Source organism: Lissotriton vulgaris, chromosome 3_1 (assembly GCF_964263255.1).
Source record: "Lissotriton vulgaris chromosome 3_1, aLisVul1.2, whole genome shotgun sequence".
Lineage (NCBI taxonomy): Eukaryota > Metazoa > Chordata > Amphibia > Caudata > Salamandridae > Lissotriton > Lissotriton vulgaris.
Window position 1 is genome coordinate 862,473,624 of NC_141689.1, and position 25,884 is coordinate 862,499,507.

The 25,884-nt window shown below is 46.7% G+C and overlaps 1 protein-coding gene across 3 annotated transcripts in view; it reads right to left on the bottom strand.

Annotated features, from left to right (window-relative positions):
* Positions 1–25,884, bottom strand: part of ERCC6L2 (ERCC excision repair 6 like 2) — a 1,198,109-nt gene that overhangs the window by 37,660 nt on the left and 1,134,565 nt on the right. For all 3 annotated transcript variants that reach the window (XM_086961179.1, XM_086961178.1, XM_086961180.1), the window contains one exon: positions 11,168–11,346. In XM_086961179.1, coding sequence (XP_086817305.1) covers positions 11,168–11,346 — 179 coding nt within the window. The remainder of the gene's footprint in view (positions 1–11,167; positions 11,347–25,884) is intronic.

A 25,884-nucleotide genomic window follows, 5' to 3' on the forward strand; every position in this document is an offset into this window, starting at 1 on the left:
GATACATTTTTTCCCGACCATGCTTCAAATTATATGGATAATGGCTGCATTAAAGAGGTTTTTCTACAGCCACAGAAACAAGAGTCATAGTTATGTGCTGGTAGGCTCTGGGAGTGCCTATCAATGAGTGAAAGAAATGATGCAGGTGGTGTTGTGGTTGTGGTGAGATACTTTGTCTGTTGTAGGATCTAATAAAGCTTTGGAATGTTTGGTATTATTGATCGATGGTTGCAGCCAGAAAGGCACACCTAATGAATTTAAGAACTATTCTTGGCTGCCATACTGCCAAAGAACTTCTCAATGTTGAACAACATAGTGAATATGCATGCCTGAATGTTTCTTTAGTAGCGATAGGTTTGCACTACAGAAATACTTCAAAGAATAAAAAAGAGTGCCTATCTAATTAACTAATTTGTCTGCATTCTCATACATTACATGCTATAATGTATCTCAAATTTCTCTGTTGCAAGCTGTTATCTGTACAGAGTCCAATTGCCCTTATACGCAAAACCATACTCTTCAGGGTTCCACTGCATCCTCTTTACAAACAGTGATTCCATATGTTCTGACAAGGGCCAAGTCACTAAGCTAGCCATGTTTAGCATTGCATACGGATACCAGAGTCATTTAAGTACAATAATGCTAACCATACTTACCACTCCCTCATTTATCTTCTAGATGCCCTTCTTTAAGGCATACCATTAAATTAGAGAACCTATCAAATCAAGGTTTGTTGGAAAATGGCCCTCTCTGTAAGGTCACTGCCAACTGTTCTGTTTTGCCTTCCTCCTCCACTTTTTTTACCTTGTTTTCGCTGACATTAAGACTCTGTGCACTGTACTACTGTTAACCAGGGCTAAAGTGCTTGTGCTCTCTGCTTAAAATATGGTAACATTAGCCCATAACCAATTAGCATATTTAAATTACTTATAAGTCCCTAGTACAGTGCACTACATGTGCCCAGGGCCTGTAAATTAAACGCTGCAAGTGAGCCTACAGCACTGATTGTGCCACCCACTTAAGTAGCCCATACATCATGTCTCAGGCCTGCAATTGCAGAGCCTGTGTGTGCGGTTTACACTACCACGTTCACCTGGAAAAGTAAACCTTTTGCAGGTCCAAGCCTTCCTTTTTAATACATATAAGTTAGGGAAGGCCCTGGACAGACCAGAAGGTAGTATGCAATGTATTTAAAAAAACAGGACATGTACTTTTAAGTTTTACATGCCCTGGTAGTGAAAAACCCTTAAAGTCGTTTTTCACTAGTGCAAGACCAATATCGTTCATGGGAGAACATTGGAATAACATTATTACCTTTTATAAGCGTGAGTTCCAACTGGGAAGATATGACTGAATCAAGTTTGGGTCTATGGAATCTTAAATTAAAATCCTAACTTGCAGCCTGTCTCTGATCACATGCCTGGGGTGGGTGACAGATGGATTTTGTGTATTTCCCCTAGACAGCCACACACAATGGGAGCTTAGGTGTGGCTTGATGGGTCATGCTGGCAGGATAGGAGGGAGGAGCTGGAAGCAGTCTCACTTATACCGGAATAGGCTGTGACCTGTCCACACACAAAGGGCTGCATACCCCCTGTAGTGAGTTTGGAGCCAGGGCAGGAAGGACAGAACCTGTGTGCACTTCAAAGGCCTGATTTGAAGTCTCCACCACTTCAAAGGCCCAAATGTGAATTAGTACAGTACCCCTGACACTACCACTGCAGTACACTTCTGGACCTGCGAAGACTCTGCCAGGAAGGACATCTGTGCTGCTGAAAGGAATGCCACTCTGCTGGACTGCAGTTTTGCTGTACTCCTGCTTTACTGTACTGACCTGCTGCCCTCTTGCCTGGGGGAGGGGACTGGGTCTGCATCGTTTGCACCCAGAGTTACTCCAAGGGCTAGGTGGCTGGACTCCTGATCCGAAGTCTCAGGGACATAAAAGACTCCCAACTAACCTGCTTTTGCACCTAGACTCTGCCTTCTATGAGTCTACCCTGCTAGGTGGTGCCACCATAGTCCTGGAGTCTTGAAAGTGGGCCTCAGCTGTTTTTTTCACCAGAAACGATGCCCCCTCTGCTGAGCAACTCATCCCCGAGCAGAACCGAGCATCACCTTAGCTGAGTGGTGCATCTTCGAGAAGAACCGATGCAATGCTTCTCCTGCGCGGTTTGGACCCGTAGCAAAAGTCTCGCTTTGCTGCTGCATCCTGCATCTAGGATCAACACATTGCCTGAACTACGCATCTTCTTCCCTGCGCCTCGCATCCCTGACACTGGCCTTTGCATCACAAGCCTGGTGACAGGATTTTCTATGTCGAAGCATCAAGACCTCACACCTCAGCCTCATCGCATTTGGGAACCGATACATTGCCTCTGTTGTGCAACGCATATTAGACACAGATCCATGCTTCGCTCCGCAACTCAGATTTAAGGTACTTTTTTTAGTTCAAAGGGCCTAAAAGGGTCCCTGTAGAAGGTTCTCGCTCCAAATCGGATAACCTAAATATTTTACTTTGTCCAGGTCCGGTGCGACCAGATATCCTCCATAGTGCTTTTTGCTCCTTGGCGCTATTTTCCAGTATAAACCGTAAAATTCAAAATCTCAAATTCTACTTATTATATCACTTTTGTAACCTAGTGTGGAATATTTTTGTGTGGTGTATTTAGTGTTGAAGTGTTGCATAAATACTTTACACATTGCCTCTAAGGGTAAGCCTGACTGCTCTATGCCAAGCTACCAGAGGGTGATTAGAGGTTCATTTAGGGTTTGCTTAGCTCTTACCCTAAGATTGTGGTTGCTGCTTGCTCTAGGGTTAATACCCCAGCCACTAATCCAATTTCTAACAAGGGTCATTTACTTGTTGAGCCGGCACTACATTGAGTGAAGTGTTTTTATGATGGGTGCAACAAGTGTATGATTCTGTCACTAAAAATTTACTAAGTTGGGCAGTGTAAAATGTCACACCCCTAGAAAGAGTTGTGTTATTTACACAGGTTAATACTAAGATGTGAAAAGATGCTAAAATGTGGCACATCCTGTGAGAATGTGTACCGTTTCCCACAAAGACATACGCTTTCCGAAATCTGTGCAAACTTTATAAATAAGGCCTTAGTTTGGAAATGATAATTCTAATATCAATAATGTTGGAATATAAAAGTGTTGCATGCACGCCACCCAGAGTATGAAATGCCAATATGACCTCAGCAGAACTTACTACACCGAATGTCATAGATTACATATTCCAGCTATCCCTCCTAATTGACAGAAAATGGGCACTATGCACAACAGAAGAGATACTTGTTGTTTCATGGCTGTGAGATAAAGCCATTACATTACATTATTAGCTCAATAAGCATGATTTGGAGGACCATTTTACTATGATACTAGGTTTCACTGTATTAGGTATTGTTAATAGGAACAGCAGAGGACCATACTAAACCATTCAGATGGGGGTATTTCTAGCATTTTGGCCCTGTTCCAGATTCTGCAGCAATGTCAAGAGATAAAAACGCCTAGCGAAACATTGATACTGCACCCTGGGGTTTATCCAAATCCCAAAGGGGTTATTTTATTAGATATAATAAGAATTATTAGAATAATTAAGAATTTAGATATTTATGAAATGTATTACGTCCATGAAATGTATTAAATGTACACACTTCACTCAATTTAGTGCCGGCTCAACAATTAAATGACCCTTGATTTGATAGGCTCTCAAATGTAATGGTATGCCTCAAAGAAGAGCGTGCAGATGATGAATGAGTTAGAGGCAATTTAAAAAAAAAAACATATTTAATCTACAACATACTGAAACTGCATGTTTTCACTCTTTCTGACCTGCAAAACTCAGAATCCATACCCCTTCTTCCCACTCAAGTTTTAGCACGTATTACCCGCTGAAATTAGCGTGCTGAAAAATCACCCATTAATGGGTTAATTGTGGTGGGATCAGAACATTAAATAGGGTGCAAAGACTATTCCTTTTAGAATCGAAATGGGCCCCTTATTATTCTAAATGTATAGTTTTCATCAATCGAGTCAGTAGTACATCTGTCATGAAACCATTTCTTCAATTGATGTGGCTAAACATTGTTTATCAGTAGGATATTCAGTCTTGCACATAGGAATATCATAAGGTGGACATATTTCACTAATAAATTAAATTACGGACTACTAAGTGCTGTGAAAGAACAAGTTACTTACCTTCGGGAACAATATATCTGTAAGAAATATAGATTAGCTATAGATTCCTTACCTTAGAATTTCCCCTAGGCGTCAGACTGGATCCGGAGAGCTTTTCGTCAGCAGTACGCCTGCTCGCCGGGAGGTGGCATCAGTCGACACCGCGCCCGTCGTCGGAGTCGTGGTGCCGGGATGACATCGCGGAAGTTACTTAGACGCCACCCTCATGCGCTGACGTCCGTTCTGCACAAGACTTATAGCGCCAGGAACACGGAGCCATGCAAGACACTGACCACTGGTGAACAAAACTAGGGCCCTGAAAGGATGACCTTAACCCTAGATATCAGTTTTCAGAACGGGGAGTATGGGTGGGGCGGTAAGGAATCCATTACTAACCTATGTTTCTTACAGATATATTATTACCAAAGGTAAGTAACTTGTTCATCTGAAAGAAACAGTCAGTTATAGATACCTTACCTTAGAATAGATACCCCAGCAATACCATCCCCAGAGGTGTGTCTGCGAACTAAGTTCACACCAGAAAGTCCTGGGACCAGAACGGCCAAAGAAGCCATCTCTCCAAACTTGGTTGTCCAGGCAGTAGTGTTTGGTGAATGTGTGCAGTGATGTCCTCGTAGCTGCATGACAGATGTCATGTAGGGGGACCTTCAGTCCCAAAGCAGTAGTAGCTGCTATCGCACTGGTGGAATGGGCGCGCAGTCCCACTGGAGATTCCTTCTTTGCCAAAGAATAGCAGGCCTTGATGCATAGAAAGACCCACCTGGAGATGGTCCGTTTGTGCACGGCCCAACCTTTCTTAGCGCCAACGTTACCAACAAAGAGCAGGTCGTCGACCCGGAATTGTTTGGTGTGATTCAAATAAAAGGGGAGAGCACATTTTGGATCCAGACAGTGGAGCCTCTCTTCCTCTTTTGAAGGATAAGGAGGCGGAAAGAAGGTGGGCAAAGTGATGGTTTGTCCAATATGAAAAGAAGTGACCACCTTTGGAAGAAAGGAAGGTTGAGTTCTGAGGACGACCTTGTCTGGATTAACAGTCAGAAAAGGAGGCTTGGAAGACAGGGCTTGTAGCTCACTCACCCTGTGCACAGAGGGGATGGCCACCAGAAAAGCAGTTTTCAGAGTAATGAGTCTGAGAGGACAGTTGTTATGTAGCGGCCCAAAGGGAGCGCACATCAGAAAAGTAAGAACCAAGTTCAAGTCCCACTGACGCATTACGAAGTGAACAGGAGGAAAAAGATGAGTAATGCCTTTGAGAAATCTATTGACAACATGGTACTTGAAAAGAGAAGGATGATCAGGAAGGGTGAGGAAGGATGAAATGGCCGAGAAGTAGCCCTTAAGAGTGCCCAGAGCAGAGCCCTGCTGGGCCAAAGACAGGAGCAACAAGAGAACCTCAGAATGAGGGGCAGAAAGGGGATCCACAGCCTTTGCTGTGCACCATGCCACAAATCTATTCCATCTGCAGGCGCATACCGTCTTAGTGGAGGGACGCCAGGCTGACAAGATTACATCACAGACTTCAGGAGGCAAGTAAAACAACTTCAACCGCCGCCGCTCAATCTCCACACAAGGAGGTGGAGGACCGTCCCCTGCTGATGCGACAGAAGATCCGCCCGAAGAAGTAGTCGGATCGGGGGAATCGATGGCCATGTTGAGCAGCTCGGTATACCAGACTCTTCATGCCCAATCTGGACCCACAAGAATGACTTGGGCCCGGTCGCACTTGATCTTCTTCAGCACTCTCGGAAGAAGTGGTAGAGGTAGAAAGGCGTATAGAAGACCGCAACTCTACTCGCGATGAAAAGCGTTGCCCAGCGAGTGCCGCCTTAGAAATTCCAACGCGCAGAATTGCTGACATTGCGCGTTCTCTTCGGTGGCGAATAGATCTAACCAAGGCGTCCCCACAGTTGAAAGAGACCTTGCACCATCTCCGAGTCAAGACTCCATTCGTGATCCATCATGCACCTGCGGCTCAGTTTGTCCGCCCTAGCGTTCAGGGACACTGTCAGGTGTTGAACCACCATGGAAATGCCCTGATGTTCCAGTCATGTCAAGAGACGGAGGGCCTCTTAACATAGGGTCCACAACCTCACCCCCCCCTTGTTTGTTGCACTACCACATGGCAGTGGTGTTGTCCGTGAGCACATGCACTACTCTTCTCCAGACAGAGGGAAGGAATGCTTTTCATGCAACACAGATCACCTGAAGCTCCAGAAGGTTGATGTGGAGCTCGGACTCCACCGGAGACCAGAGGCCTCTGATCTCCGCCTCTCCCATTTGGCCGCCCCATCCCAGAAGGGATGAGTCTGTCACCACTGTGCGTTCTGGTTAGGGAAGGTGGAGGGATCTGCCGTTGACCCAATCCTGCTTCGTGAGCCACCACTGAAATTGTCGTGCAGTGCCCTCCGAGATCTGGACGAAATCGGACAGATTACCCTGATGCTGCGCCCAATGGAACTTCAGGCCCCACTGCAGAGCCCGCATATGCTACCTGGCATGATCGACTAGCAGGATGCAGGAGGCCATGAGGCCCAGCAGCCTCAGGGTCATCCTGACCAAAACCCGGTTAGAGGCTGAAAGATCGGAATCAGAACCCAAATATTCCAAACTCGCTGTTCGGGAGGATCAACCCAAAACTGCGTTGTGTCCAGAACCGTTCAGATGAAGAGGAGCTTCTGAGTGGGAGTCAGGTGTGACTTTGGCACGTTGATGGAGAACCCCAGCGAATGCAGGAGGTCGGCTGTAGTCTGGAGGTGGGAGACGACTGCCTGGGGAGAGCCCTCCTTCAACAGCCAGTCGTCGAGATGTGGAAAGACTGGAAGCCCTGACCTGCGCAGATGAGCTGTGACCCCCGCCATCACTTTCGTGAACACCCGAGGGGAGCTGGTAAGGCGAAAGGGGAGGACAGTAAACTGAATGCACTTGTGGCCTACCGTGAACTGCAGGTAACGCCGGATGGCCGACAAGACGGAGATGTGAAAATAAGCGTCCTGCAATTCCAACGCTACCAAACATTCTCCAGGGTCGAGGGCAGACAAGACCTGAGCCAGGGTCAACATTTTGAACTTCTCCGGAGATTCACGATAGGACGCAGGCCCTTGTCCTTCTTGGGCACCAGAAAGTAGTGGGAATAGCAACCACAACCTACTTCTGGGGCAGGAACGCGCTCAATGGCTCCCTTGGCCAAGGAATGCGCTCAATGGTTCCCTTGGCCAAGGGAGCCTTAACTTCCAGTTGGAGAAGGACCACCCGACATGCAATGGTACTAGGGTGGCATGGCTGTAGGTATAGTCTCTAAGGGAAGGGAGTAGCCCCTTCGGACTATCTGCAAAATCCACCTGTCCGACCTGATGGTACGCCGGTGGGGGAGGTGATAGCGAATCCTGCCACCCACTGGCGTGCATTGGGCCAGAAAGGTCGGACTAGGAAGGTTTGGAGGCTGCTGCATAGGGGGCGGTGGTGGACTGGCCTGCCCGCTGGTCCCCAGAACTACCCCCGGCAGCACTAAGGTTGAACAGCTAGTCTGTCCTGTGGCTCTGAAAGGAACGTGTTGGGGCACCCGTTCCATGGCCACGAAAGGGCGAAAGGCAGACCATGCAGGGAGCGTGGCTGAGAGGCCCAAGGACTTGGCTGTAGCCCGAGAGTCCTTGAAGCGCTCTAGCGCACTGTCTGACGGCCATCAAAGGGCATGTCCATCAAGGTGTTCTGGACATCTCCAGAAAAGCCAGTCGTCCTCAACTAGGCGTGACAGTGAAGTGCATCAGATGTTGAAATGCTCCCACCCTGTTATTCGGCAGTGTCCAGTCCACAGCGGATGGCCAACTTTGCTGCGTCTTTCCCCTTGGCAACAGCACAGGAGAGCATGACCCGGGCCTCCTCTGGGCACTGAGGCACCGTATCCCACACGGAGTGGGAATAACGGCCCAAGGGGCATGCGGTGTTCACCGACTGCAGCCCTGAGCTGGAGGAAGAAAACAACTTCTTCCCAAACTGATCCAGCTTCTTGGATTCCCTGTCCGGTGGTGCAGTAGGGAAGGCACTTTGGGACGCTGAGGCTTGGACTACCAAGCTCTCGGTGAAGGGTAGTTGGGAGAGGATAGTGCGGTCACCCGGAGCCGGGCGTTGGGCAACCATCCTATCCACAGGAGCCCTTGTGGTGGGCCTGAACCAGGTGCCCAAAAGGATGTCCATGAAGGCTTCATTAAACGGCAGTAGGGGCTCAGAAGAGCTCGCTGCCGGTTGAAGCACCTCTGTCAGGAGGTTAGTCCTGACTGACACAGTAGGTAGCTCGAGGTATAGGGCCTTGGTTGCCCTATGCAACACCACTGCGTAAGTGCTCCCTCCTCCGTAGCCACGGTAGGAGGAGACAACATACCAAGGTCTGGTGAGGTGTCCAGACCACTGGCATCCCCCAGGTCCTCTCTTCAGTCCTGATCGTATTCCAGCTGAGCAGTAAGAGGGTCCTCAAACCCCTCACAGTCTTCTTCACCCTCCTCTGGCTGGCAAACTGGCTGAAAATGGCCATGGTGGAATGCAGGCACAAAAGTACCCATGCACGCCGGATCCAGCTCCGTATCCACATCAGTGGGGGAAGGGGGGAGTGGGAGGGCCGTGGTCGACACTGTCTGGAGGTCCAGCCGGCTACGGATGTGGTGCGGGTGGAATCAGCGCCGGAGGAGGTGTTACAAGGTCGACCGGTGCTGATCCGGATCCAGGCCTGGATCCAAGGGGGCCCTGCGGAGCCGAGGTAGGAGCCACTGGCGTCGAAGGCCTAGGGCTTCCAGCTGAGTCCACGAGGCCCGAAGGCGCACCTGCAGAGTCAGGCTTCCCAAAGATGGCATGCATCGCTTCATAGAACTGACGAAGCTGGACAGGGGTCACTCCCGGTCCTGGGAAGGCCGGAGTAGACCCTGAAGGTTCCGCAAGTGGAGCCGCGGGAGTGGCACCACCCGCACCCTTCGTCGCGTCGGCCGAGGGGAAGTCGAAGAGCAATGATGCTTCTTCGACTTCTTCTTGTGCTTCGACTTACCTGACCAAAGTGCGAAGACTTAGACGAGGAGTGATGATGGCTCCGCAATCGGTCCCTCGACCTCCCATGCGACCGGGACTTTGAACTACGCGGAGCCGACTGCCAGGCCTCGAGTAGCTTTTGGGACCGCTCCCAATGGTTCGGCAGTTGGAGCACGACTTGGGGTCGTGGTCGCGCTCCAGGCAGCAGAGGCAAAAGGGGTGCGGATCCGTCACCGACATCAGTCAAGAACAGGAACTGCAGGCCTTGAAACCAGGCATCCCTCGTGCACCAGGAATCGCCATAAGACTCGAAAAGAAGTCGTCAAAAGTCACAAAAAGTCAGTTAAAAAGTGACTAGGGGTACCACTCTATCCGGATCTGCGCTTGCTGGCGCGGAAAAAGAAAGAACTGATGTCAGCACGCGAGGGCGGCGTCTAAGTAACTTCCGTGACGTCATACCGGCGACCACGACGCCAACGACGGATGCGGGGTCCACCGACGCGCAGGGGTACTGCTGACCAAAAACTTTCCGGTTTCAGTCTGATGCCTGGGGGTAATTCTAAGGTAAGAAATGTATAACTAACTGTTTCTTTCAGATTGTGGGATTACATTATTCAAAGCAAGCAGCCAAGACCAGAAGAAACACTGTATATTAAGACGGTCTGCAAACAACAGATTTTACATAGGCATTCCACTGCTCATGCCACTTAGTTTTAACAGATGTCTGCTGTACCCTCTTCCGACATTCTGTTGACTTTTTTTATTTTCTTATGGCTGTATCTTGCATGCAGCTATTATTTTTTTATATAGTTTCATTTGGCTCTGAGGTGAGCAACCCTACCTTTAAAGCTGACGGTGATGTATCTGAGATCATTACCTTCAGGTGTTCAGCATAATTCATCCCCTATGTAAACGGGGCAGGGTAGGAGGCAAAACTAGTGATATGTCAGTGGCATGTCGTTGACCCTATTCCGAATCTCACATTATTTTAATGTTTGAGCAGCAACAAAGAGTTAAATGTTACTGGCAAACCAGGCCTAATGGGTGTGGCCTGTGATTAAGTAGGTAAATAAGTAATATAAATGACAGACAGTATAATTGCCACCAATGCTTAATTTATTAAAATAAAATAATGACTAAGAGCCAGGGTCCTTGTCAGGAGGTCACTGCAGCCTTCACCACCCTATTGCCCTTGTCGGCACTGCCAATAACAGTACCTACACAACTATTAACTATCACACTCCTACAGGTGTGACAATTAACACTGTTCGACTCCCCTACAGCTATGAGAATGGATTGTGGCAAGTATTAGTCATTTTTAATGTATACTGAATTAATAAAAAATTCTTGTTGGCTCATATCTAAATTAGACAGACAGTGCCACCAGTTGGTAGGCTGCCATATGCGTCAGTGTTGACAATTAAGTGCTGATACAGAGCACTTGAAGCCACCAGCTCAAATTAAGCAGTCATGTATGTCTAGGGAATGGGCGACCTAGCTTTTAAGTTATACAGAGAGTATGTGTAATTTATTCATTTCTGAGGACTTGAAAACACACAACTGTGGCTCTGGTTATTCAGGAGATATATTAATGGAAATTGTGCTCCTCAATACAGAGCAAAAAGAACAACTGATGGACAGAATGCAGAACAATGTCATACATTTACCCCAGTACAGAGATTTGGACTAAATCCCTTTTTGTGCTCGACATTGCCATTCTAGTTTGAACCCAGCCATATGCAAATCAGTCTTGACCCTATGCCCAATGGGAACAGTCCAGCCTGAGCTACCAGGCCAGGTCCTCTCTGGACTGGAAACAAACATCCTAGGACCGGTTTTGGGGTTTCAACCCTCATCAGCCAGGCTAGCTTGACTCCAGTGACATTGAGAGCGGCAACTATTCACTTCTTGCTATCTTTTCACCTTACTGCACGACATCTAAGGAGCTCACCTGCGGATTCCCCTGGGCGTCTCGCCAATCAGAAAGGTGGTCAGGTCTGACTGGTGTACTCGTTTATTCGTCTGAATTACAGGATGGGCAACATAAAAGCGGCTCTCCTTAAAGTGTTCATTGGTCTTCCGATCCGTTTGTTTTTCTGATGTGTCTTCATCTGAGCGCTGCTCGGATTCCTAAAATTTAAAATGGAGAATTTACATTACAGCGAATGATACGTCTTCTGTGTCTATATATTCGTCAATGGCTTTTGTTTTTTTCTGTGTGTGTGGCCGCCACAAACATGCAATACATTTAACATTGTTAAATCTGGTGGTTCAGTGCGTACCCTCAGGGGATCTGTGTATTACCCAAGCTCAAATCCTTGTGAGTCCACTCAGCCTTTCAAAGTTGATAAAAATGTGTAACACTTAGATGTGTAAAAAACAGCAGTTATCACTTTACAGCGCTAAGAGACCTCCCTATGGCCGAGCTGTACAATTACACTTGATCTGTTATCTTTAGGGTAGATTCTATAAGTTCATGTTTGTACCTGTATGTGTGTGTGAATACTTGTTTGTTATCATGAAAACAGCCTACAATGTTGCTGTCAGACCCAATTCAAGAGGCCTCGGGGAAGGCAGGGGACACTGGGCCGCAACCGCGGGGGTTGAAGCCTGTTACCACTGCTGTTCAGCGGCCTACCCTACTATGACTGAAAACTGGGCAAAGTTCAACACACAACTCGCGGTAGAAGCAAGGGGGAGCAGTCACAGGCTCCTTTGGGAGGGCAGTGTGGGGGTTACACAGGTTCAACAATCAATACCTACCCCCTAGCAGCACAATAAGATCAATGTCCAGCCCAGTGCTTCTTTTTGTGGAAAAGCAAGTACTTTATTACACAGAAAACATAGAATTCTACTACACACTCAATAATGTACGAATACCCTGGTCACAGATGCCAGTCTTTGTACTCTAGAGAGCCTCTGCGTTCTAGGCCTCCCCCTGTCTCTACTGGGTCCACCCTCTTCCACTGGTTTCCCCTATTCCAGATTCAGAGTTTGAGGTAGGTCTATGGGTGTAGCTCATGTTCCCTCCCTCCCCGGGTTTCTATAAGGGGTCAATCAGGCCAAGGCCAGCTCAGTCTTTCACCAAGATCATAGCAGCAGCACTGGACCATATACGGCTCTCCGGCGGCAGCTGGATCTCACCAGCAGAAAGAAGCCTCCAGGCAGCGTGTGGCAGTATTCTCTAGGGCAGCACATACGTTGGCAGTGCAGTGCACTGCATTGCTCACTGGACTACAGCATGAGTAGGGGCTTCTATTAGAGTTCCTTTTCCGGGCTGCAGGCTACAGATTGGGGCTCACTCCTGCACTCTGGTGGATATTCGACTTACGGTGCGGATCACTCTGATACTCTGGTGAGTACTTGGCGCTTCTTTTTGAGTGTGACGGCCACACGCCCAGGGCCCTCTCAGGGCACCACTCAGGTCACGTAATGTTTAGGATTGGTCCTGACTCAACAATACACTTGGCAGTGCTGTGATCACGGCCCTAGGTGCTTGGTCGATCCGACTAGGATATCTGACGTAGGAAACACTGGCCGATCCAGAATTTTTGAAGCCCTTTGGCACACCAGATTAGTGAGTCTCTGTCAAACAGACCCTATACCAGGGTCAATTACAGCTGCCCCTTCCACAATCCGCTCCTCCTGCAGCATTGGTGCTTTCTTCCGTTAGTCACAGGCAGGATATCTTGACACGCATGGAAGCCCAGTAACTTCTCCTTCAGATCGGACTCTAGGAAATGTTCTATCACCTCTAGGGAGCTAGCTGTCAGTGTGACACCAATTCATTGCTGCATAGTGTCCCTACCTACTCTATGGAGAAGCCCCTACTAATTAGAAGAGACCACAACAACAAACAACAATACGTATTGACTCCCATTGTTATACCGATTTCACAGACAGAGAGTGTGTATTCCAGATCTGCTTCCTTGAAACCAGTTTGGGTTTTTCCCCTTTCATGTCTCCTGGCCAGACCACTTTCCAGAGCTGGCCTCTGTCTGCAAAGATGCTCTGCCCAGTAGGACAGTTTCCAAGTGGCGTTCCCACCATAGAAGTGAAATGGGTGAGAGCAAGCAGCACCCAGAAATGTATGACCTCAACTCACAGAGATCAGTAAGAGAGACAAATGACTTCTTTCCCTAACAACAGATACTGCAGGCCTCTCACCATGTACCACGTCATCTACTTAATGGCAGCTGCAGTCAGAGTCATTTACAGCCAAATGTACCAGGAAGGGCCATGGCACTTCTATGGAAAGCCTGTTTTCTCTTTCTTCACCATAACTTCTGGTGCTCCACTTTCCATCTAGAAGATGCCATCAATACACATATGCTGATTAGAGAGTAAAATACATACAAGAGGTAACTAATAATACAGTCTCCACAGTGCAAGTCACATAGTTCTTTTGGATGGGATGTAGGTCAAAGTTGGGCAGACCACAGTAATCACCCCTGAGTGTGACAAGGGTTGGCTTTATTTATACAGATCAACACAGATGTCAGAGGTTCTGACTTTAGGAAACAGATCTATTATTTAGGTTAGTTACTCTAAACAAAGAATTAGGAGCTCATCTAGGGTTGGGAGGCCAGGATGCTGAATGTCGCTGTGTCCCCTTTCCTGAGTTACATATATTGATCCGTGAGGTAACTAACATGACACAAAATTAAGGAATGAACAGTACAAATGAATACAACACCATGAATATTAAGAACCCCAAAATCCCAGGAATTTCACGCTTTAAAAATGGCATGAGAATATTACCCCCTCAGGTTGCCCATTCCCTCGGGATTTGACTATGCAATTGCGCTAGTAGAGTGACATCTTTAATAAGCCTTTAACTGCTTTCTGTATCCGTGATAACCCAGAAGCCATCGGTATGGTGGAAAACCTTGAATTCAACCTTGAAACAGAAAGCGTCCTCCAAAAGAACAACCACATGTCGGAGGTCATCAGTAAAAATCTTGAGACCTACACATATCTAGTTCAGACACCAACTCAGTTTATCTAGAATCTGAAGACGTAGCCTCTTTATCATAAGGATGACTAATGTTACAGGCCAAAGGCACTTTAATAGACTTACGCTTTGCACCTAATCTAGTAAACAAAAATTGCGGATTTTGGGGGAAAATAGATCTATTCCACCAAGAATCCTTTTATTAATATCATCAAAAGTGGAAAAACAACATCAATAATATTTCATGGAGTGAAAAGCACAGAGGATCAGCTCTTGATAATTTTTTGAATAGGTCCATGACCAGAGTAATGACTTACATTTCCAGACACCTGGAGAAAACAAAGTATTAAATATTTGACTTAAACATCAGAACAAATGATAGGTACTTGCGCTCTCTTTACACAAAGCTCAGAGGAAAAACACTACTATTATAACAGAGTAATCACCCTTGGGTGCTAAGGGACAGTTTGCGTTACTGAAATTTTCCCAGGATAAAGTGTAATTGCATGCTTATACGACACTTTTACAACCAAGCTGAAAACCTTACTAAACATTAAAACGAGAGGGTATCTTAGAAACTAGTCAGTGGAGCCATTAAACATTCATCAAGCCAAACACAATTGGAAAATCCCACAATCGAGTTCAAAAGGACTATCAAAGATCATATGGGCCGTTTTTGTCCTCCCACTCACTTAGAGCAGACAATCACCACAATCTGGAGTCTACTTCCAGTCATAGGACATTTCAAATGTGGCCAATAACATTGCCTGCGTTTTAACCATCAACATAAAAGTCTTTATACATAATGTTAGCAGACTAGCTTGGGGGACTGTAGACCAGCGTAACCGGTGTCTCGTGGCTCGGCGGCCCGAGAGGAGTAGGCGACAGACGGAGTAGGAGTAGGGTGTCAGCTTGTCGGGCCTGTGATCCCTGGATCCCTGCATCCTTGTGACTCCAGGATCCCTACATTATTGTGACACCATAAATGACACCTCCAAATACAGTTGCCGCAATATTCTGCGATATTCCATATCAGCAGAGTCCATCAGAGCCCAACCCAGTCTCAGGTAAGAGTGAGGCGAGGGATTTAACGGGAACAAGTGCTTGGTCTTGCTTGAGACAACAGGAGCAGCAGGTCAGATTGGCAGAAGATAAGCAGCTTGCAGGGAGTAACTGATGTGAAAGCACTAGGCATCAGTCAATCCCAGGTAAAAGCACAGGACGGCCGCTAGGTTGGTGTGGCTTGTGCCTCCCGGAGGGACTGAACACCCATTTGTTTGCTCACCTCCCCACATCAACCTTGAGATGTTCATGTCTCTGGCAGCCTCTAACAGCCTCCCTTAGACGCCCACAGACGTTCACTTCTGCAAATTACCATAAAATACAATAAAAACACCCCCCACAGTTCACATTAGGGCACATTAGTGCATTCAAGGACAGGATAGAAGTGACAGAACAATAGAAAGACACCCCTGGTGAACTGCAGGAAGAATGAAGACACAAAGCTCCTTGCTAGCCCAAGCACAGCAGCAACTTCATAAAACAGCAGAAAGACAAGCTACTGAACACAAGCAAAGGGGACCACTAACATAAGAAGGGTACACACAGAACGGGGTGACACTAGTAATTTGATGTAACGTTTAAAGCCCTGTTTAGAGATCTACTAATGTGTTCCTGTATCTTCTTTATAAAAAATGAGCAATAAAACTTGTTGAAATCGGAAAAGAATCACAGCTCTGCCCCATTAAAGGGAGACCTCCCCTCAGGATCGTAATGAGGATGGCTGTACCCAGGCGGGAATGATATTAGGGGGTATTCTCGCTGGACATCAAGACCAACATAAGTATGTCAACACATATATCTCTACACTTGAAACAAAAAAACAAAGCGGACAAGAGGGCAGGCCCACTTAGTGTGCCTGGAGCAAGAGCGAAACATTAAACCTGGCTGCAGATTTAACAGCAATATTGAAATCCCATAATCCGAGTCTCTCATAGGTTGAAAGTAGTGCATTTTGCAAGGGACAATTTTCTGACACGGCTCAAGCCACAAGGTGGGAGAGCGAAGAGCCTATTGAGGAAACCCCCTTAAACTCAATTGGCAGTGTGATTCCGCTCAGCCCGAAGATAATAAAAGTGGGGTAAAAAAAAGCAGCCGCAGTTGACGCAGCAGTGAACACCTCAGGTAGATTGGTGCATGTCTCTAGTTATGCCCACCGGCCACCCTCCTCAATCAATCAAAGGACAGGGCAGGCTGCGTAGATGTGAAAGATGGGAGAGTAACGATAGACGGCTCATGGGGTCAAGTAACAAACAATGGCCGGCAGAAAACAAGCGGAAAACAAGTGGCTACATACACAGGTTGCCACGATAAGGCAAAAATACAGGAAATTTCTTTAGGCTCAAAAAAAGGAGGAGGAAGCTAGTAGGTGTTCTGAATCACACATGATAATAACATCTAAAGACCATAGGAATTTCTTGTTCTGGATCAACAATACCTCAACCCAAAAATGTTAGGTGATTTCAGTCAATATCGCCACTGCCGAATGGGAGTCCTACATTAAAAGATTATATGTAGACCAAGTGGTTGACGGCAGTGAGATCGAAGCACCTTGACAGGGTTTCAATATGCTAAGGATATCATCAAGCCCGGAACACGCAGACAAGACATCAATAAGCCCAGACCAAGTGGTAACATCCATCAAAACAATGCACACAAGTGGAGCCCCCAGCCCAAATGGCATCCCAGCTGCGATATAAAATTGGGTCCCAACTCAATAAGCCTTAGTAATGGCCTCCCTATTTCAGGAATATTTATTGGGGCAACCATTCCAGGGCCATAGAGGGGCTCACTATTGGTTCCCTTACCTTCTTGATCTTGCCCAGGGAATTATCGCCTGATCGCACTCCTTGACAAGGAAGGGAAGTGCTTTGCCAGCATTCTCAATAAGGAGCTCCAAAGCTGTGCAGAGGAAAAAAAGCTGACCCCCCAAAGCCAAACAGGCTTTCAAAAGGGCTGCCAAATTGAAGACAATCTCACCTGTATTTCTTATCTGAATGACGTAACCATGGCCTCCAAGTGCAAGGCCCTTTGCAATGGGTTTATAGACTTTCAAACTGAGTTTGACATTGTGTCAAGACAAAGCCTCTGGTCAAAGCTGAATGCCTGGGGCACCCCATCCAATCTACTGAAAGCAATGATAGCGCTATACTCCAGTACCTGGGTAGAAATTAAAGTCAGCGCCAAATGGGCCACCATGGCAAAAATCATGACAAAAAGAAGACTAAAACAAGGCTGTATTGGCACCATTACTATTTAACCTGTACCTGGCTGACTTAACAGAACATCTTGAGAAAGAGAGGGCCTTTCCACCATAATTTTTCTGCATCAATATCCAATCAGTCCAGTATACAGACGACACAGTGCGTTTGGATTTGACACCAATAAGGCTGCAGAGACTCTTCAATGCACTTGTCACCTACTGTAGAGTTAACAATCTGAAGATAAATGTGGCGAAAACTAAGGTTATGATAATCTCACACAAACTGAAAAAAGGAGAGCATGGTTCATCGAGGGGAGCACGGTCGAAGTTGTGGATACATACAAATTTGTGGGGGTAAGGCTGCACCACAGGGACCGGATGGCATTGCACATTCACGCACAGCAGGAGGAAGCAAACTCCTTGGAACAGGCTTTTTGCAAGCCCCAGAAATCAACGGTGTACCCTTAACTATGGCCCTTTCTAAAGGTGATGGACTGCAATCTACTACCTACCATCACATATGGTGCAATGACATTCAGAGTCAAAATGGGTAACTGGCTGGACAGGGCACAGTCTACTTTCTATAGTAGGGTTTTCTCCCTACCTAAATGTACATCGCACAATCAAATTTGACAAGAATTTTGCCTGTCCTCACAGCACTTGATAGTGAAGGCAAAGTTCCTAGCCTACAGGTTCAAAGTAAAACAGGCACAGAAAAATACGCCCAAAACATAATCTGGGAAGTAATACACAACCTCCGGACTAGTTGGCACAAGTATCGCACTGGATGCCTGAGGGATCTGGTTGAGCGGCCTCCTAGCGCTCCTAGCCCCCAAACTGCAAAATTAATTTCAAGGGACCAAGATGCACAAGCCCTGAAGAAACTGGCACATAGTGCCTGAGCCACAACACTGAATGAATCAGGGGTCCTACCTACTTACCTTTCCCTGCCTTTTAGCATGGTGATGAAAAAACAGCTGATGAGTCTGCGATTTGGAATAATCCCTCTGAAAAACTACTGGTAAGGCCGGAAGAACCTTGATGATTCTGACAATGATGTTTATGAGAAAAAAAGGAGAAGAATCACTGACACACACTCTGCATCGGCGAAAAGTTGCTCCCATTACGAAAATTCTGACTGTGGCTAATATGGCGTACCCTAAACATCAGAACCTGCCAAGGCGCCATGCAAATCTGCCTGAGAGGCGATTTATTGCAGCCACTGGCTCGATTTCTGAAATCTATGAAAATTTAGCTAGCACCTCCAGACACTACATTGGTCTCTGAATCTTTAACATGCTGCTAACAAGCATTTGCAATGCAATAGGTCTTGCATTCGCGAGAGTTTAAGCTATTGGCATTCTAAATGACAATGCCTGTTATTTATATGTTTTGCTAATTAACACATAAATAAAAGGCATTGTAATTTACAATGCCAAAAGGTCAAACTTGTAAACGCAAGACCTATTAGAAGAAGCTGCCGCCATTGTCTCGTGCTGCTAGGAAAGTGAAAGCATGTGTGGCGCACTGAATGATGCAGGAAAGCATAACGTGACTGCAGTAGGAGAAACTCATTAAAGAAAATAGTGCTTATAGACTAAAAAAAGGATGCACTGTGTAACAACCAAAGTAAAAGGGCCAGTCCTCATGGAAGGTTACAAATGAAGACAAGGCTGTACTAATGCGTGACTAGCAAGCCTTGTAACGAATCATAAGCCATCATTTACGAGGATACCTTCAAGGGATTTCGTTTGTACTAGTTAACAGCACAGAGGCGAGTGATTCTATTTGGTGACCCGTCACAATTTAGGTCAATGGTACAACAATGTAACAATAAAAACTCAATTAATCTAGATAAGTCACAATATGTGATCAAACTAAAGAAGAAAAATAGTGCGGGTGTATATGAAAAAGTTTGTATTTAATACACTTTAAAAATTAAAAAGGGTACAGAATAAATAACAATGTTACAAGAAGCCAATATCATAGGAATAAATCAAAACACTTCTTTGAAACAATTGTGTACGCTTTACTTTTTTGCTAAGATTGATCTAACAATTAGATAAGATAAAGCGTGTGTCGACGTTTCGGTCTCTATTGGTGAATCGATGAGACCATCTTCAGGACAAATAATAATTTCTAAAGACCCTGAGTTCGAATGATCCTTACTGCAGGACGTATAGAAAAATTAGGTTCTTGCACAGTCACAGTGTTGGCAAATGGGTGTATGTATTTGAACCACTTATCCTCTGATTATTTAAAGGAATTTGCGGCCACTCAATAAGCCTATCGACAAACTCCAAAGTACCTCTCTCGGTCACCACAAGTCAAGTCCTTGCGTGGACTTGGGGGGGTGGCTGCTACTGATCGAAGAGCCAGGTCTTGAGGAGTCTCCGGAAGGCCAGTAGGTCTTGGGTCTGCCGTAGGTTGGTGGGGAGGGTGTTCCAGGTCTTGGTGGCGAGGTGGGAGAAGGATCTGCCGCCGGCTGTCGTTCTTTGGATGCGGGGGACTGTGGTGAGGGCGAGGCCGGCGGAGCGGAGCTGGCAGGTGGGGGTGTAGAAGCTGAGGCCCCTGTTGAGGTATGTAGGGCCGGTGTTGTGGAGAGATTTGTGTGCGTGGGTGAGGAGATTGAAGGTTATCCTCTTGTTGATGGGGAGCCAGTGCAGGTCTCTCAGGTGGGGTGTGATGTGGCTGCGTCGGGGGATGTCAAGGATCAATCAATCAATCAATCAAGGCATTTATAAAGTGCACTACTGACCCGGAGGGTCTCAAGGCGCTAGAGGATTAGACGTGCCGAGGCGTTCTGGATGCGTTGCAGCCGTCTCAGGAGCTTAGCCTACGTTCCTGCGTAGAGGGCGTTTCCGTAGTCCAGCCTGCTGCTCACAAGGGCCTGGGTGACTGTTCATCTACTTTTGGTGGGGATCCACTTGAAGATCCTGCGGAGCATTCGGAGGGTGTTGAAGCAGGATGCAGAGACGGCGCTGACCTGCTTAGTCATGGAGAGGGTGGAGTCGAAGATGATCCCTAGGTTGGGTGGGTGGTCAGTGGGTGTCGGGGTTGTTCCTAGTGTTGTTGGCCACCAGGAGTCGTCCCAAGCTGAAAGGGTAGAGCCTAGGATGAGGAGCTCCGTCAGTCGACTGATCCTCATCCAATTGGCGACGGCCTTCATTCCTTCGTGGAGGTTGGTTTTGGCGGTGTGAGGGTCTTTGGTGAGGGAGAGGATAGGCTGAGAGTCGGCGGCGGAGGAGATGATGTTGAGGTTGTGCTGTCGGGCGAAGTGGGCGAGAGGTGCCATTTAGATGTTGAACAGCGTTGGGCTGAGGGATGAACCCTGGGGTACGCTGCAGATGATCTCGGTGGCATCGGAGCGAGGGAGGCGGACGTTCTGGGTTCTGTCGGAGAGGAAGGAGGTGGTCCAGTCCAGGGCCTTCTCTTGGATCCCGGCGTCGTGTAGACGTGTTCGTAGGGTGCGGTTGCAGACCGTGTCAAAGGCAGCTGATAGGTCCAGGAGGATGAGGGCCGCTGTTTCTCCGTTGTCTAGCAGGGTCCTGAGGTCGTCGGTGGCGGCGATGAGGGCGGTTTCGGTGCTATGGTTGCTGCGGAACCCGGACTGGGACAGGTCCAGAATGCTGTTCTCCTCGAGGAGGCGGGTCAGTTGCTTGTTGGCGGTTTTTTCGATGACCTTCGCCGGGAACAGGGGCAGGGAGATGGGCCGGAGGTTCTTGTGGTCCTTGGGGTCCGCCTTGGGCTTCTTGAGTAAGGCGTGGATCTCGGTGTGTTTCCAGCTTTCCCGGAAGGTTGCTGTCTTGAAGGAGATGTTGATTACTTTCCACAGATGGGGTGCGATGGATGTGCTGGCTTTGTTGAAGATGTTGTGTGAGCATGGGTCTAACGGTGATCCGGAGTAGATGGTGTTCATGATCTTGCTGGTGTCCTCGTTGTTGATGTAGGTCCAGGAGAGCAGGCGGTTGGTGCGGGTGGTGGCGGATGTCTCAGTGGTAGTTGGAGCGGTCGTAACGTTGAAGCTGTGGTGGATGTCTGCTATCTTGCGGTGGAAGAAGGTGGCCAGTGAGTCACACAGGTCCTGCCAAAGTAGGATGTCGTGGTGTTGGAGCTGGGGTTCGAGAGTTCCTTCACGATGTTGAAGAGCTCTTTGCTGTTGTGTGCGTTGTTGTCTAGGCGGTCTTTAAAGGAGGCCCTCTTGGCGGCTCTGCTGAGGTGATGTGTCTGCTGGTGGCGTTCTTGTGGGCGGCGTAGCTGTCCGGTGTTCGTTCACAGAGCCAGTACTTCTCCATTTTTCTGCATGTTCATTTGGAGGCCTGGAGGTCTTCGGAGAACTAGGTGGCTTTCTTGCTAGTGTGGCTGTTGGAGGGTTTCTTGAGCGGGTTGAGGATGTTGGCGCAGTCGTTAATCCACGGTCTTAGGTTGTGGGCGGCGGTGTCGGGGTCGGCGGGTGGTCTCTGGGTAAGGGTGGTGGTTAGCTGGTCTTTGGTGAATTTGCCCCAGTTGCGGCGAGGCATCTTTAGGGTGCAGTGGTGCGTGGTGGGCTTCCTGAAGGTGAAATGGATGCAGTGATGGCCGGTCCAGTGGGGTTCGGTGGTGTGGTTGAAGGAGACGTGAGGGCTTGCGGAGAAGATGGGGTCAAGCGTGTGGCCGGCGGCATGGGTGGGTGTAGTCACAAGCTGTCTGAGTTCGTGGTTGGCAAGGTTGTCGATCAGGGTGGTGGAGTCGGTGTTGTTCTCGAGATGGAAGTTCAGGTCCCCGAGGAGGATGTAGTCCGTGGAGGCGAGGGCGTGTGTGCTGATGAAGTCGGCAATGGTGTCGCTGAACTATGGTTGGGGTCCGAGGGGGTCTGTAGGTGAGGGTTCCTCTGAGGGTGGTGTTGGGGTCGGTGTGGATTTGGAAGTGTAGGTGTTCGTCGGTGTTGGTCGAGACTCTGAGAGTGTTCCTGTGGACGATGGCGATTCCTCCTCCTACTCCGTTGGGCTGTCCCTGCGGGTGATCTTGTAGCCTTCTGGGATGTCTATGGCAATGTCGGGAGTCAGGAAGGCAACATCTGGGAATGTTGAGTCGAGAAGGTCTCAGAGGGTCAAGTCTGATTTGCATATGGCCATGTCTGAACTGGGGTAGCTTGGTGAGCAAAATAACGATGGATTAAACCCAGATCTGTGACTGTGGGTGAATGTTTTGCCATTGTGAAAAATTCCGTCCATCATCTTGTTTGTTTTGCTGTTCACACTATGTGGAAAGGGTATGCCCAGGCGTGGGTCCCTTGCTCACTACGCCACTGGAGTCAAGCTATCCTGGCTGAAGACGGCTGATAGCCAGAAACCGGTCCTAGGATGCCTGATTCCGGTCCAGGGAAGACATGGCTTGGCAGTTGGGGCTGGACTGTTCCCATGAGGCACAGGGTCAAGACTGATTTGCATATGGCCATGTCTGAACTTGGGTGGCTTGGTGAGCAAAATAACGATGGATTAAACCCAGATCTGTGACTGGGGGTGAATGTTTTGCCATTGTGCAACATTCTGTCCATCACATTCTTTTTTTTTCAATTAAACCTATTAAATTTTACAATTTCAACATTCAGGTTTGTCAATTGACTGTACATTATACAACTTAACAGTATTCCAGTAACAATTATTTAATACAAAAGCACAGGTCAAACAGAAGACAGAAGTAAATTTGAAATATTACATAACCAGATTTTCTTCCGTTTGTAATGAATAGTTGTTCTTTAAGATGAGATTCCAGAACAGCACTGATCCTTGACAAATTGACAGAGTTTGCAAAAGTAAATCTTTTATATGTTTTAAAAGCAGCGTGACTGGTGTGTCTATGTATACTAAAGAACAACTCCATGCCATAAAACTGAGAATCTGGTATTGGACTACTGTAGGCATTGTGAATTGCATTACACAGTTTAGTCATAGTCATATATAGTTTTATTCGGAGTCACAACAAACATCCATAAAAGCTTTTGCACAGATAATATTAAAAAAATTAATGAATAAAAAACAGCATAAATCAATTTCATTTCATTACATATAAAATAGATTAAAAAGTCATTTGATTAAATTCATTCAGGCACATTTAAAAGGATTATAAATGTGAGCACACATTACTGAAAGACAACTAGCTACCAGAGGTTCCTTTACACATTTATACATATGTAATCATAAAAATGTTAAAGTGCATTGGTGCAGTATTCTACGTAATGCCCTCCAGATTTAGTTGTTCCCCAGGACCTTAATGTCCCTGCCCCTGGAGTATATAATCCCCTTCTCATATTCTAGATAGTACCCGATTGTCATCTTCTTTCTAGCATAAAAAACTGACCAAAGGAAGGATGACATTCAGCAGCAGATCTCTACCGTTGGCAATAATTGCAAGTACAAATAAATAGGATGACATTGTTTAAAATCTAACTGTCTTATTATTGGAAAGAAATACTGCTTCCACTATTAAGAATAACAATTTCACAAGAGAACCGCGTGCATAGTATTCTGAGACATCCTTTTATCACAGGGACAGTTTACCAGATCTGTTGACCAGTCATTTATAGTAGGAAATGAGCATAGCCTATGAAAAATATCCAATCTTAGGCATGTAAGAACAAACCTATGCAACACATTTAAAACAGTCATAAGAGAAGGCTGCATGTTAAAAGTAGTTAAAATCAATTGATTATGTAAAACAGAAGATTTGGGAAGTTCGGTTATCGGACTAAGTTTTTACAAATGAGCCACCACCTCTCTTTTCAGTGTTTTTCTACTGATGGTGATTAATGTCTCTGGTTTCTCAAAGTATTCCGGGTGGGCCATGTCTTCAAGGAACCGCTGGACATACGCTAGCCATGGGATGGACTTATATGCACTTGAATTCAAGCAATTGACAATTATTGCTCTATTGAGAGCTTTGAAAACTGTGGTCCAAATTTTGTGCCACAACAGGATTGGTTTAAGCTTTATTATATTTGTAAGAAAGGGGGCACCAAGTTCGGAGTGGAGTACTTATACTGACGTGCTTTTTGAGATTGCTAAAAGATATCTAAAAAAGTTATTTTATGATAATTGCATCCCTGCGCATTTCTTATGTCCCCATATGCCTGCCCCGTAAAGTGTTTTACTAGTGCATTTTGCTTTATATATCTTCATCATAATTTCTGGGGGATTAGTGCCAAGTCGACTTGCAAAGCCTCTAAGGGCCGAACAGGCCTTACTAAATAGGCTAGTTCTATTCTCAGTTGCCTTGTTCCATAACCCACCTTTATCGAATAGGACTCCAAGGTAAGAAAAAGTATTGATGAAGCTAATTTTTATTCCAATTATTGTTAAGTTTTTGCATTTCTGATTGTGCTTATCACACTTCATAATGAAGGTTTCGATTGATTAAGTTTGAGACGCAGTCTGTTCATATATTCGACAAAGTTAGTAAGGAGCGTCTGTAGGGCCAATGGGGTATGGTCCATTAAAACTGTGTCGTCGGTGTAGAGGGCCGGGATATGGTGCGTCCCCCACACTGTTTAAATATAAAGAAAACAGGAAGGGAGCCAAAACACACCCCTGTCTAACCCCTCTCTCCACGCTGAAGGCTCCAGTACATTCTACTCCAGCCCCGCACCTCACCATGGCTCTATATCCTGTATATAGAAGCTGATAATTGGGCCCTCCATCCCCATTTCTTTCAACGTTAACCATAGCCTAGCGTGTATTAAGCAGTCAAACGCCCATGTCAGATCGACGAGGGCTAGGTAAAGCTCCCCCTTCTTTATTCTTACATATTTACCAATGAGCATGTTTAGGTTGAGACTCTGCTCAATTGTCTCAACCCCAGGTCTAAATCCATATTGCAGGTCTGACAGTTCACCATTGCTTTCAGCCCACTGCTGTAATCTTTCCAGTATCATACGTACCACTATTTTTGCTAGGGAGTCAGTCAGGGAGATTGGCCTGTAACATGCTGGGTTTAGGCAATCCCTTTTTTTATAAATATGTACTATGATTGATTCTTCCCATGACGGGAGGAATCCTACTAAACAACTAGCCCTCAAAACTTGGGTCAAGGAGCGGTATCCAAAAGTTAGTGTTATCTTTATATAAATCGACAGGGATTGCATCTGGCCCTGGTGCTTTCCGGTTCTTGCTAGCATGGATTGTGTTGTTAACTTCCTCTAGGGAAGACAGGAGGATAGAGTATGTCTGGAAAGAAATTCCATTCTCAATGATAGTTTGTCCCTGGCCTTGTGAATTTATTATATTGGGTGCAGAGTAAATACCGACAAAATGCTCAATCCATTCTTCCTCCAGAATAGCAGTCACGATTTTAGGGGACACCTCTGTGCTTTATGGTGAGGAAATAATTATCTTCCAAAACACTCTCACATTGTGCCTAGCACTAGCCTCCTGTAGGGACTCCCAGGCAGACTCCCTTAGATATGATTTCCTCTTCT